The 14876-nt window shown below is 33.2% G+C and overlaps 1 protein-coding gene across 1 annotated transcript; it reads right to left on the bottom strand.

The window, feature by feature from the left end:
• Nucleotides 1-7956: 7956 nt before the first annotated feature.
• Nucleotides 7957-13471, bottom strand: LOC121266515 (protein CHUP1, chloroplastic-like). Its single transcript, XM_041170364.1, has 7 exons — nucleotides 12523-13471; nucleotides 11082-12026; nucleotides 10621-10752; nucleotides 9731-9912; nucleotides 9504-9615; nucleotides 8710-8853; nucleotides 7957-8541 (listed from the first exon to the last, which is right to left on the bottom strand). Exons 1-7 carry the CDS (start codon nucleotides 13306-13308, stop codon nucleotides 8461-8463), a joined length of 2382 nt encoding a protein of 793 aa, XP_041026298.1. The 5' UTR covers nucleotides 13309-13471; the 3' UTR covers nucleotides 7957-8460.
• Nucleotides 13472-14876: the final 1405 nt, after the last annotated feature.

The following is a 14876-nucleotide window of genomic DNA, read 5'->3' on the forward strand; positions in this document are numbered from 1 at the left end:
AATTTGAAAAAAAAATTATATATATTTTTTTAAGATATTGTGCTTATTAATAGATATAGATTTTAATTTTTATGTAAAAGTATGTTAATCATATCAAATAAATTATGTGTTTTAGTTCAAACCATTTACATAAAGCAAACGGATTTAAATAAGATGTGTCGTGTTAACATATTTCTAATTAATTACTTATTAAACTGGATAAAATGGATGACACAACACGATCCGTTATCTAAATGAGTTGGGTTAAGGTTTGAAAGTTTGACACATTTAGTTTAATGAGCTGGATTCGGGTTGACCTATATAATCGAATGTTAATAACTTGATACGACTCAATCACAATATATATATATATATATATATATATATATATATATATATATATATATATATATATATATATACACACACACACACACACCACGCCTAGTTGTAACAAAAATGCTAATTGGTGCATGAATCTGTGTTCACCACTTAACACCATGCACCTTGAAGGACTCTCGTCATAAACCACCCTATGCAACATCAATTTTTCATGAATGTTAATTTGCTTGTTGTTTAATGTTAATAGTTTACAACATTATGATCAAAATCTCACATTTTAAGATCTCGGTGTCGAGATTTTAATATTGCAATCTCTACTTTTTTTTATCTTGTATTATAATATTCTTCCGTCATAAGTAAAAAATTAATAAAATTTGAGACATCAATCTTTCTTTCTAAAATAATATATAAAGATGGCACTAAAATCACTTTATCACATATTCTTTTAATATAGTTAATTATATTATTTTCTCGAGCAGCCCTCATACAAATGATGTTGTTGTCATGTGGGTATAATGTCTTTTCATATATGTGTTGTAGTTTGGCGTTTAATTTTAATTTCCCTCTCGATCCAAAGGAGATTGAGATTCCACTCACACCAACTTTGTATATATTTTATAATTGCAGGATAAGGAGAATTAATGAGTATATTTTATTGGATATATTAGAAAAAGAATATCATAAGAAAAAGTTGTTAATTAGTTTATCCAGAACTGCATATCCTTTCCGATTCCAAATGGATCATCACATGATTCCATCCTCAGGGAACAAAACTCGAGTAATTTAAAATCTCATCACCTAGTTCATGCTTTAAACTTCGGCATTTTAAAAATTGTGAAGAAGGTTAATTAAAATATTTGCAATTAAAACGTGAACCTTAATTAACATTTGGATTCATCAATTTCTTTGTGATTAATATTTTGTTGTTGTTTGCAATTATAGGTTGTGCAAGTACTCTCCCGTATTATTTTAAAAAAAAAGTAAGTAAATCTGAAATACACATTAAAAATTTATTTTTTTAATCATGAATTCTACTTTTTTAAAAAAATAAAATAACTACGCTAGACTTGTACACTCTAATACTATATTTAACTTTACTCTATTTGGAAATGAGGAGTGCTATAGTCACAAAAGGGTTACATAAAATAATCACATAAACTTACGTGACTTCATGTGATCCGTCAGATCTATTTTACAATAAAAATAACTTTATAATTTGACAAATCACATCAAGTCACATTAATTTATGAGATTATTTTTATATAATCACTTTATAGTTAGAGTATTTCTCTCTAAGAATACAAAACCTTGATGACCCAAAAGTTGTTTTTTTGGCTAATTTTTTTTCTATTTAGATCTACATGCACGTAATTTTCACCTTTCTTAATGCTATCATTTATGTATGAACATTTATTTCTCTCAGATAACATTATCAAGTGAAGTTTATTCTGTCTCATGAGCAGTACGTGTTTCTGTTTTCTTAGAGCATGTTTATAGGCTTGGTTAAATTCATCTTTAAAATTTAGTTAATATTATACTTATTTATATTTATCTATTCTATTTAAATTCAATCTCTATATTATATTATCCATTCATTTTTTATATAATAAAAAAATATTATTAACTTAATAATTTTTCTTTAATTTAATTTTTATTAAATTTTGTAACTCTTTCAATTAAATGTTAATAATAATTATATTCTAATTAAATTAATATTAAAAAAATATTTGATTAAATTCATCTAAATTTCTATCTAAATTTCTTAATTACAAACTAAATAGTATTTTGAAACTAATATTTTAATATTTATTTGGAGTAAAAAATTAGTATTTTAATGTTTAGTAAATCTATCATAATTCTCTATTTTTTATCAACTACTATAATAAAAATCTAAATTATTTTAAATTTATCCAATTAAATATAAAATATTTGTTATATCAATTATATAAATTTTAACCAACCTTATTTTATTATTTGGCTAAGTTAACGAAGATTCTCTTACATGGATGCGATGCAACACACAGTGATCAGTGAATAGATATATAAAAACAAACAGCAAGAAAACAAAAGGAAATGAAAACAAGAAATGAATTTCTTTACTTTTGGGGTTGGGAGTAGCTAGCTAAATAGAAATTGAAGGGAATCCTTAAAAGAAGCAATTATATATACGAGGGAAATGATCAAAGACTGAGAAGAAAAAGAGTAGAATAAATTATTTGGAAGGACTGTGCAGTGAGGATTTTCGTGCTTGCTTTGCTTTGCAAATGCGCGCCTTTTTAATAAGTCTGGCCAAGTTGGGGGGATGTTACATCTTGTCAAGATGTCAAATCTGAAGGACTTTTCATTTCTATTTTGTCCAGTAGTTGAGATTTAATCCGTCAGAACCTCCTGCATGCTTATGGTCTCGCCAGATTTAGCAGTATCCTTCATTTGTATTATTGCATGTGATTCCGCCAACTTCTCAGCTGCAATCCTCTCTCCCTTTCTAACTTTTTTCATCGGTTCCATGGTTTGGCGCGCGGATCTGTACTAAACTAGGGAGTCCTGACTCTCGGAAAAGTCTCTCTCATGGTCGTTTAGACTTTTTGGACTGTGCAGATATAATGAGATGTGATAGATAATGAATGGTAATGAAATTGTTAAATTAAAATGAGATGAATTAATTTTTAAAAATTTGTGTGTTTAATATTTAAAAATAAGTAGAGATAATTTTAATTTTTTGATAAATTTGATAGTTATGGATCTTATTAATTATTATATATTATATATAATAATTAAGTATTATTTATAAATATATTTATATTAACTAATAGTAATTAATAAATTACATACTCAAAATAATATTAAAATCACATAATTAATAGCAAATAATTCACGAAATTTAGATTAATCAATAAATCTCAAAAATCAAAATTTTTATTCTAATATATCCATTCTAATTCTAAATTAGAAATTATTAAATGCCGTTCGTTATTGCAGTTCAAATCCATTATCTGAGATGGGTCAATATTAACAATTATCGGTAGGTGCGAAAAAAATTGACAGTTTGATCTTTGCATTATAGCAATGAAAATTTATCATCGATTTCTAGCGAAAAGATCACATACATGTTCAAGCCTCGCACATATACAATATTATTATTATGATTTGGAATATTTGATGTTAAATTCTCAACGTTAGCTTATTACAAACCTATTTAATTCGTATAACCAATAAACTTTATAAAATACCATGATTCAAAGACCACTGAGAAATTCGAAATGTACTTGGTAAATATTTATAAATTCCAATAATAAAAGTACACTCTTACATCGAAAATAAAATTACATACATGCTAAGTTGGAAAAATAACATTCAATGCCCACCCCTATCTGCCCACATAGGTATCACAATCATATTCCTCATTTCAACCATAGTTTGGGCTGATTCAGTGCTCATGTCAAAATGACATGATGATTCTGCAATGTCACCAACCGCATGTCTTGCTCTTTATAATGTTTCAATGAGACTCCAATTAAATCATTAACTTGTTCTTTTGGAATATAAGTCTATTTGTGGCTTGAGCATCTCTTGGAGTGCTACAATGAGTTTCTTGAGGCCTAGATGTGGATTGAGCCTCCCCTTGGGTTTTACAATTAGTTTCTTGTCCTCATTAACTGTGACAACACCACCTCAGCAACACAAATACCACCAAGTCTAACTGCATCTCTTTCTCTTCAAACTTTGAAACTCGAGGTAGTATAAAAAAAGTGACTTCAATGATGAAAAAACCCTTGAGATCTCTATCATTGGATTGTTGCAGTTGGGTCGACATGTGTGCTTGACAGGTGCTCGTCTTGTGGCTAGCACTATTGCTCTTCAAAGTGCTCACCTTTGAGCGAGCATTGTTACTCTTCAAGGTGCTCGCCCTTGGTTGTAAGCAATATTCTCTCGCCCCAAGTTAAGTACTCTTTGCTCGTTTTAGGTGCTAGAATTTATGCTTGTCTCGGGGGTGATTTTCTTCTTTCCCCTTGCCAACACACTTCCTTTCCACTCTACTAGCTCGGGGGCAAGCTTCAAACTCTTACGGTGCTCTCGCCTTTGGGCGAGCATTGTTGCTTTTTAGGGTGCCCAAGTGCGAGCTACTATTGCTCACCATGCAGCGAGCACTCTTTGCTCGATTTGGGTGCTAACACTTATACTCACTTCAAGCTTAAGGTTCTTCTCTCCTGGGGGTGAACACTCTCTCTTTCCACTCTGCTCGCTCAGGAGCAAGCTTCACACTCCTCCCATGATACTCACCTTTGCACGAGCATTGTTGCTCTTCAAGGTGCTCGCCCCGAGTTGCGAGTAGTCTTTGCTCACCCCAGTGCAAAATTTTGTTTCTCACCTCGGGTGAGTAGTTATTCTCACCTCGAGCATGAATCTCTTCTCTCCCTGGGCCGCGCACTCTCCATTTCCACTTTACTCGCCCAGGAGGCAAGCTTCACACTCCTCCTACGGTGCTCGCCTTTCGGCAAGCTATTATTACTCTTCAGGATGCTTGCCCTAGGTTGCAATCACTTTTTGCTCACCCAGTGCGAGATGCTATTACTCGCTCATTGCAAGCTTCTGTTGCTCGACCTGAGGGAAGCACTCTTTGCTCCCTTTGGGTTCTAGCACTTATACTTTTCTCAAGCATGATTTTTTTTTCTCCCCTGTGAACAAGCACTTTCCCTTTAATCTCTACTCAACCATTGGGCGAGCTTCACGCTTTTCTTACTTTGCTCACCTTGAGGCGAGCATTGTTACTCTTCAGGGTACTTGCCCCAGGTTGTGAGCACTCTTTACCTACCCAGATGTGAACTATTATTGTTATATTTATTTTTAGATTTAAATTTATTATGATTATTCCTATATAATATTATCTGGAGAAAAAAATCATAATTTTCTTCATCTTATTTTGTGCAATAATTCATAAAAATAACTAATACCAGTTAGACTAATATTATTATCATTTTACAAAATGCAATTCTTATTTTTAGGTTTCAATTCATGCATTAATTCATTATTAGTTTTTAACTTATCATATGATTCATATACACTATTTTATTTTCTATGATAAAGTATTTCAAGTTGATCAGTTTGTGATGCATTTATTTTAATTTTTTTATATGAAAATTATTATTATTATTATTATGATTTCAATATAATGAGTTATAAACATTTAATTTGTTATGTGTTTAATAATTTCATATTTTTTGTTTCTTTCATCATCATAAACTGGGCATAAGTAACTTGCACGTAGAGCCCTTGATAGTGTGTATACATATGTGTGTCTATAATATAATATAATATATATATTATAAGTTTTCATCATTTTTTGTGGGGGAGTGCTAATAGCTTCCACCGAAATGGGTACCGATCGAATGGTGTATTCTGATTTTTTTTTCTTTTTTAATTGTTTTTTTTTTGTGTATTTTAAAAAAATAAAAAATAAAATACTAAAAAATAAGTAAATACAAAAAATAAAAAAATATATTATCCATATAAAAGATAAGTACACTTTAAAAAATAATAAATATCACTCTTCACAATACATTGCATAACTATATTTTAAAATAAATTATAATTTAGTAAAATATTTTATAAAAATAATATTATTTTATAAAATTATCTTCACTTTTAAATATGTATTATAAAATATATTGTGCATACTTTCTTTTTAAATGGATAGCCAGTAGGTACCTGTCGTGGGCAAAAACCGTTGAGTTGTTTCTTTTTTTGTTTTTTGGTGTTGAGGTGACCGTTCAGCTTTCTGTACATACTTTATCATTCTTGTACATTTTAATATCAATAGAAATAAATTTGCATTGCTCAGAAACTGTCATTAGGTACTTGTGGTACGTACTATTTTACTTGTAATATCTCTTCCTTCCATTTGTCACTTCCCTTCTCCAAATATCAAACACACTTTCTCTCTGATGATTCAAAACTTATTTAATTCAATTTATTTAATCTACTCATTATGATTTTTTTTTAATTTTTAAATAAATATAATTTTTTAAAATTTTAAAATATTTTAAAATTATACTAATAATATTTTATTCAATTTTAAACTTTTATCTCATCTCATTTCAACTCATCTCACTGTCCAAACATTATCTACAAACTCAAAATTCCCTTCTTATTTTAAAAAAAAACAAAAATTTACTTTTTTCTTCCCCGTAGATTTTCTTCGTTGGATTAGCCAAATGGCATTTAAAACCTAATGAAGTTAATTTAACTAATATCATCATTTTACCGCAGTCCCAAACATGCATTACATTGGATTAGCCAAGAAAAAGCTATTCAACCCATGAGCTACAGTAAAACCAATGTCAAAGACAAATATAACTTGCTACTATAACAAGGCCATATAATTTTATATCAATTTGCTCACAATCCCTACTTGTCAATTGTATAGATTGTTGGATTGTAAAAATCAAAATGATTGTTAGAGGTTATGAAAATAAAAAAATATTTAAAAAATATATTAAAATAGATTAAAAAATAAAAAATATTTATAATATTTTATTATTAATAAAGAGTGAAATAACTAATCTAATGTGAAATTTAATTATTATTATTATTATTATTATTATTTTAAATTGAGAGATGGAGGTTTCAAACTCTAGACCTAAACCGAGGTTCCTGGCCAATGTAGAGTTTAAGCCAAATTTTGTCCAAATTTTGTCTTTTGAGATTGCTAGTCCAACGAGGATGCTGTTAGGTGTATCTATAACGAGTTGGAAACTTCTTTCCCTGTCCTAATCCTAGTCTATTTTTTTTCCTTATCATAGCTTCTATTTTTCACTTCTTTTCCCCTCTCCATTTAATAATTATCTCCTTTTAAACCGAATTGTTGGAGGCTCCGTCTCGTAATAAAAAATTTTTTTTCATCGGTCATTATTTATTATGTGAAGTCATATTTGTCACTTTTCAAGTAGCTTAATTCTGTTAAGAAAAATGATTTGTATAGTTCTAGAGTGTGTAAACTCTGTATACTTCATTTGAAAAAAAAATAGATAAATTTAAAATTCACATAAAAAAAAAAATTCAATTTTCAATAGTGGAACCTATGACAAAGCTACAAATCTCATTCTTTCCATTTTTGCGTGAGAAGAAATGATATTTACAATCATGAAGTGCACAAATATTACGCAATCTCTTTGAACAAAAAAGCACCCACATGAAAAAAAAAAATTTAATAGAAGACTCACTCTTTCAAAACGATTGTGCAGCGCATGTGCACTTCTCGATTATATGTAGCATTGAGATAATTTCAAATAAAAAATTTACTCTCCTGAATAGATTTTTATTGCTTACTAGTTACGGTTCATAAATTGATTCAGTTACGATTCAGTTACTGATTGAGTGGTGTTAGAGATAATATCAAATCTAAGAATTTGATTTTTCATTTCTGTTTCTACTTTATTTTTAATTTCTATCAACTGGCACCGGCAGAAAGTTGAGAATAAATAGCATTCGTTGAGTTGAAGAGTTGCCAGCAACCATGGAAATGGTTGCCGTGAATAGTCTCATTCATATCGATCAAGATTTGTGCAAGCCTCAGTTACTGTTGTAAACATATTATCTGAAAGCATTTCAGTCAGAGAGATATATCCAGCAGACCAGAAAAACTTCGACTCTAACCGATTCTGATTCTTTCTTGCACCATAAACTGTATGAATCAATACTGACAAGACACAGACTCAGTTTTATACACACTGAAAAACACCTTAACCATCCACCTATTATGAAATCCAAACCGAAAAGAACCATTAAGATCGACAAGTTCATGTGTTCAAAGCATATGCACGAAGTTGTATGTGCCAGGCAAAGGGAAGAGAGGAGAGAGGAGTTGCATAATCTCCACATGCATATAGCTAGCAATTTTTTTGTGTAACATAACCATAGAGCAATGCACTCATCAAAATTTTTACACATCTGTATCTTAGTATGAGATAAACTCAAGACTAAATACATTTCTGTTTCTCACACCAAGCCTTTCTTCCAGCCAAAAGTTAAGGCAAGCCACACAGTCACACTGCACAAACCAGAATACACACTGAAATTTTGAATTTGAGCTCACTGAGATGGTAAGCCATGATTGTTTGTTCTCTGCCCTCCTTACTATCTTTACTTTTTGTTAAGAAGGTGTGCAAGGTTGCGAAGTTCCTCAAACGCATGCATTGTTTCCGCATCAAATCCTCCTGCAAACTGCATCAACCATGAAAAAAAAATCAATATTTCAACAGAAACCCACCCTTTGTGAACTCGTGCTTTTTTTTTCATGTCTTTGTCTTCTTCGTGACCAAACCAACATATGAAAGTAAAAGACACCAGTTTGTTAAAATAAGCAAAAATTGTTATTGGTAATGGAAAAACCTGATGAATTCTGAACGCAAATCGCACTCCTTGAAGGAGCATATAGTCCATTGCAGGATCCTTTTCTAGAGCTGCCTTTGACTGAAGTTCCATAGCTACCCTCTTTATGTATTTATTTGCCAACTTGACAGAGCCAAATTTTATCTGCAACATCCAGTGCTACAATTAATTGCCAAGTCAAGTCACTCAAGGTATTCTATAAGATGCAATGTCCAGGACTCATAAAAGTGCAAATTGTATTTTGCTTAGTGCGAAACAATGACACTATGGGGCTCAACATAAATGGAACCCATGTTTAACGATATACAAGACTGAAATTTAAACAAGAAAGACTTGATTGCATTCAAAATCAACCTCAACTCATCTTATCTAATCATTATAACTTTCTCAAATTCCCACACAAAATATAATAAACAATTCAACTTTTTCAAATCCCAAAACAACTTTCCCAAATTCACACATAAAATATAATAAATAATTCAACTTTTATTTTACTATTCTCAACCCATCTCTACTCATCTCTGAATCCAAACCACTCCTGAATAGTTCATATTTATCATGTCACTTTCTTTCATCATAAATAACCATTATTCTGAAATCCGTATATAGGCCAAGTTTCTTTTGTGTCAAGATTCAAGAATAGGTTAACAAGTTTAGATATCTCAAACTAAGGAATTTGATGGCTATGTAGTTTTGAATCGTAAAAAAGTTTTCTTTTTGAAGAGTACTGATATTTTGTCATAAAATCATATAAAAAAAGGTTTGTGAGAATGAAAATGAATGCTATTATGTACCTTGCTTATGATACCATTATCAAGTATCCAATCTGTGGGAATGTGAAATTCTTTGCAATTACGCATCAATGAATCCCTCGTTCGATGGAGGTTATAAACAATACGCTCCATCCTGACAGTGGAAATTGTTACTAAATTTTCTTGTAAAACATATTGGATTCCTAAGAAAACAAATATTTCATGAAAATCAATACAAATGCAGAGCAACAAAACTCCCGGGTTCTTACTTCTCTGACAATGAAACCATTTTCTTTAGTGCAATGTCACATGGCAATCGAGGATCATCTTTGTAACAAGACACCTCAGACTCCAATTTCTTAAGATCTCGATATGCAAATGCTGCTTCTCGCAATGTGTCAGCTTTCTTCTCTGGCCAATCAAAGTGCTTGAGGACTGCCCTTTCATCCACCTTAAAGAAGGAAGCAAACAAAACAATCCACTACAGTTATCTTATGCTTACAACTAAAAAACAACACGAAACAATCCACGTAACTATCATCTTCTGCTGTGACTAACAAGAATCTTTAATTGATGCCAAGAAAATCTTGGTTTGGGTAATGAGAATACAGATAAGTGTTGAGAATGTTTGTGAATAGTAGTAAAAAAGTAATGAAAAAATAATAATAAAATATTAAATAGTAGTAAAAAGTAGGTAAAAAGTACTGAATAGTAGAAAAGTAATAATAAAATAAAGAATAGTAGTGAGAGTATTTGAGAGCCAAAACTTCAACTAAACCGAGCAGAATGCCAACTAACAGGTGGATCGGCTACAATGGCTCTTTTAAATATAGAATGCATGTATAAAGATGTAATGAAAATTTTACACTGGCTGTCAACCTACTGCAACCCCCCTTTTATTCTGGCTTGAGACAGGTTATTTAAAACATATATGAAACCAAAAGCATGAGAAAATTATATAGGTTATTTCTTGTAAGCCATTAAAATATTTGTGTTGCATTAAATTATTATCTTTGTCGTCGAATTCACATTTATAACTTCCACACATAAAATATATGTGAAGAGAAATGGCCAAAGAAATTGAAGTTCTTTACAATATTTGGAAAAATGAATTGTGAAATTAAAATGGCAATTCTCGAAGTGACAGCGATCTACTCACAAGAAAGCAAAGTTCATCATCAAGCCACTTCACGAATGCCACAACATCTTCAATGTCCTGGTAAACTGCACTATTCACCTCTCTTATCAATGAATTTACAAATTCTCCTTGAGTCTCAACGTCTGCCTTAATCTGTATAAGGTACAATAAATGCACTTTATTAAGGAAGAGTCTAAAGCACAACATGTAAAAAACATACAGAGCCTAAAACTATGAAACTGTACATTTCATTAAACTTAAAACTGATAAGCAAGAAGCAGTAAGACTTCCGTTCTCAGATTAGCAACTTAAATCATCCTATAAGACGCATTTTTATTACTTCTCTCTTTGATTCAGAAGTTTAAAAAGGCATCTACCTGGGAACATAAATTTGGAGGCATTATATACGTTATCAAATCAAAATCCTTCATCGTTCATATAACTAAATCTTTTACCTGAATAAGAAAGGAGAAAAAACTTACAGCAAGCAAATGTGACGATCGGTTCTCAATTTCCCCAATCATGCTGCTACGAACATTTGCAACATCTGGGGCATCACACATTCCACCATTTGAAGAATCCTTTCTAGAATCTCTCTTCATGAGTGAATGGTAAAACTCAACTACTTGTGGGGCTCGCTTGACCATTCCTGCAGTACTTCTCACAGAAAACTTGGGAAGTGGTGGGGGAGGTGGAGGTGGTGGCGGTGGCAGTGGAATTTGAGCAGAACCCTCATCCGTAGGTCCACTAGAAATGGAACATGAAGGCCTTGGAGGGGGATTTGGAATACGCAAGGCCCTTTTCTCAACATCTAGAGAAGCTGAAATTTTATTGCCTTCATGGCAATTGCCAAAAACTTGTGGTCTATAAGCTATACCTAAATCATATTTTTGAGAAACTAATGGCTCTACTTCTTTTTCCATGTCTTTTGTACATGTAAAACAATCAGATTGTCTTCTCCTACTTGATGCCAGCTCTTCGGGACAGCATTTGGCTCCACTTATGGAGTGCCTTCTCCTGGGACTACTCATTTCCTCCAAATCTACCCAATTTTCATCCAAAACTTTATCTGGGCATTCTAAAGTTGGCATATCTTCTTCAGTAATAGGCCATTTCTTTAACTTCTTTATCAGGTTTAATCTCTTTGCACTCGTACATTCTAAGTACTCATGGCTTTGGGAAGACAATGATCCGACAAGTTCACCACTCCTCTCAATTGAATGGGGACTGGATGACTTATCAGAGTTTGCTGTTGAGCATGAATTGCGCAACTCATTCCTTAAGCATGAATTCACCCATCTCAAGTAGGCAAGCTCCTCAACCTCATTCAATCTGCTCATCTGAAGTCCTTCAACTTGTTTGCACAGATCTTCATTTGTGTGTCTTAGCAAAGATGCTTCCGCTTTAATTTTTGCAACAATGTCACTCTGTCAGTCAACAAGACATCATACTGTTAGGAAATAAGTTGACCCAGTTTAATGAATTTAAAGCCTAAACTTTGGGAGGAAAACGAATTGAAGCACAGGTAGTCTGAAATCGAGGAAGAACCCCATGATTGTTGCCAACAAAACTGAGGAAGAACAGCTTTACATAACATTTCTGTACTCGTTGTCGATAAATTATGAAAAATGAACCACTCGTCTAAGATTTCGAATCCTTTTAGTGCAACTTATCTATGCCTCCTAGTTTCTCTGGGTATAATGCTGTTTATACTTCTTGGGCCGTTAATTCTAACGAAGATAATTACCATAACTAAATCAAATAATATGATTAGGATATATCTTTCCTTGTTTGGATCCCTAATATAAAATAAAGGAAATCATCACAGCTGAAGCTCCCTATGTAACATTTTCCCAGTAACCAAACAGACAAAGCATTAGGCCACCAAATGTTTCCATTACAAAGAATAGTTGCAGATAATACCTCAGAAACCTTAGCAAGAGAAGCCGATTGAGACTCCAAAGAAGCAAGCCTGCAAGCAAGGTTCCTCTTTTCAAGCTGCAGCTCCTTGTTCAGGCGCCTCAACTCCACAACCTCCATTTCAAGACTCTCTGACGACAATGCTATCGAATTCTCATTGTCCTCTCCTCGAGACACCTGCTCATGCCTTTCCGAAATCAAAGTTAATGATGAAATCTGCTCAGAAAGGCTCGCCTTTTCTGCTTGTAACAACTCAACTTTCCGAACTAGATCATCGACTTCATTCTTCTTCACTTCTAGTTCCCTTTCAAGTTCCAAAATTTTTGGGTTTCTCTTACATTCTGACAGTTCAGCTTGTAGCTTGAATTCCCTTTCCTTTGATTCTTTCAGCAGGCTTCTCAGATGATCTAGTTCGACAAACAAATCGCGGGAAGATTGTCTCCGATGCGTTTGGTACCCTTGCGGGTGGATTTGAGCGGCAGTCACCGAGCACGACAAATCCCCGATTAGCGACCGCTTGACGCGTGCATGGGATGGCACAAACGCGTTCTTCTGATTGACGGCGTCGGAGTTGGTAAGCGGATGTTTCTTGGTTTGAACCGTCGCCTGCTGCGCCTTGGGTTTCTTGTCCGCTGAGAAGCCCTTTACTATTTGGGATCCCCACGAAGAAGCGGACCGGAGCCTTGAAGGGTGGCTGTTTCCTTTGGTATTCGGAGGCTTTGGAATCTGATTTTGATCGGCGAACTTCGACACTTTCGTCCGGTTCTCTGATGGGTGTTCTTCTCTCATTGTTTACGAGACGCTAATACAAACAAATAAGCAAACCTCCACAAATGCTATACGTACGATATTCACTGTAGTATGAGGCTTTTAAAGAGCCAAAAATCAAGGATTTTGCTTTTTAAAAACCCCCAGCAACCAAATTTCAGGCAGGGAAGAGCCCAGAAAGAATTTGAAGCTAGCTGGAGCTACGAAGACCAAATTTGAAGCAATTTCTCACTACAAAGAAAACCCAGAAAATAATGAGGAGCACTTTCGTTTTGCTTTAACTCTTCAAAAATATGAGCTGAGAAGAAAAATAGGGGAAGGATTTGAACTGTGCAGTGGAGCTGATGATTAGCGTTTTGAAACAGAAGCGTAATGTAAGCTCCAATTCCAAGATCATATACTTGTGAGGAAAAAAATGGCAGCTTTTAGCTTTATTGCAACGTTTTGAATTTTTGAAATTTGAATGTGGCCCTTTCCTCCGTGGTGGGAGAGGAGTACGAGGAGGTGAACTTGGAATTGCAACGGTCGTATTCCGTGTCTAGGCCCAACCCCACGTGTGTGGGGGAATACGATTGCAGATGAAGGGTATTCACGTCTTTAGCCTAAAACACTGTCATTAAAGTTCGAGTTTAGTGCAGACTTTTGTTTCTTCCGAAGTCAGCGACCTAGAGCATTCGTCTGCATATCCCTTCTATTCTATAATTTAAGAAAAATTTTAAAGTTTTGAATAAAAACTCCACCCCATCTCAATTAGTATTTTACTGTTAAGATTTACAGTCTGTATAAGAATTTTTTATATTTGGAGAATGATTGTACATCTCCATTTATCTCAAACCTCATTCAGTTTTCCCTTCATCCTGCATCTTCCTCTCTCTGTTGGCTCCTCCCTGGCAACGCTGCACCAACGATTGCAGCCTCTCCATTAACAATTTTTATAAGTGAAATTTGATTTCTTCAAAATTGAATGTTTCTCTCTTCCCTCATTTTCTTCTATTTTTCTTTTCTTATCTCTCTTCTTCTCTATTTCTCTCTTCCTTTTTTTCTTCCTCTCGACGCCATGATCAAGGTAGAATGAGATGTTTGCCTACAACTCTCTCTTTGTGTTGACGATCTCTCCAGATTAGGCTTTCTTCCACTAATCTATATTTTCACTTTCTTTGACTCTTTCATCCTCGCTAAGACTGTTCTGCTGCCGAGAAAGTTGAGATGTTTTTACCAAGATTTGTTTTTTTAAGTTTGTCTCTCATGTTTTACCGTTTTTCTTGATCGATCCATTCTATGAGGCTTGCGATTGTGACTTTTTGAGGATTTGGTGCGTTGGATTTTTGGTTTTAAGGAGAATTTGGTAGAGTTTGTGGTTATGGAATGGGTGAATCATTGTTTGGTAGAGAGATTGAAAGTGTTGTGCTGGTGGAATTCGAATATTTCTCTCATTTACAATTTTGATTTTGGACTTTGTTTGAGGAAAATGCTTTTCATTTTTTTTTTTTTTTTGCGTGCCGAGTTTTGTTTGTATGTTTTTGGCTATGTTGACTGTTTGGCTGCCGAGAAAGTGAAGACACTTTCACACTGATTTTTTTTTTTAAGTT

Source organism: Juglans microcarpa x Juglans regia, chromosome 5D, assembly GCF_004785595.1.
Source record: "Juglans microcarpa x Juglans regia isolate MS1-56 chromosome 5D, Jm3101_v1.0, whole genome shotgun sequence".
In the NCBI taxonomy this organism is placed as follows: domain Eukaryota; kingdom Viridiplantae; phylum Streptophyta; class Magnoliopsida; order Fagales; family Juglandaceae; genus Juglans; species Juglans microcarpa x Juglans regia.

Bases quoted from the DNA above. Each gene is read 5' to 3' on its own strand.
- LOC121266515 (XM_041170364.1), bottom strand. From the start codon at position 13,308: ATGAGAGAAGAACACCCATCAGAGAACCGGACGAAAGTGTCGAAGTTC. The intron at 9,913-10,620 runs GTGAGTAGATCG...TCCTTCTTTAAG, and splicing joins ATGATGAACTTTGCTTTCTT to GTGGATGAAAGGGCAGTCCT. The intron at 8,854-9,503 runs GTACATAATAGC...TGGATGTTGCAG, and splicing joins ATAATGGTATCATAAGCAAG to ATAAAATTTGGCTCTGTCAA.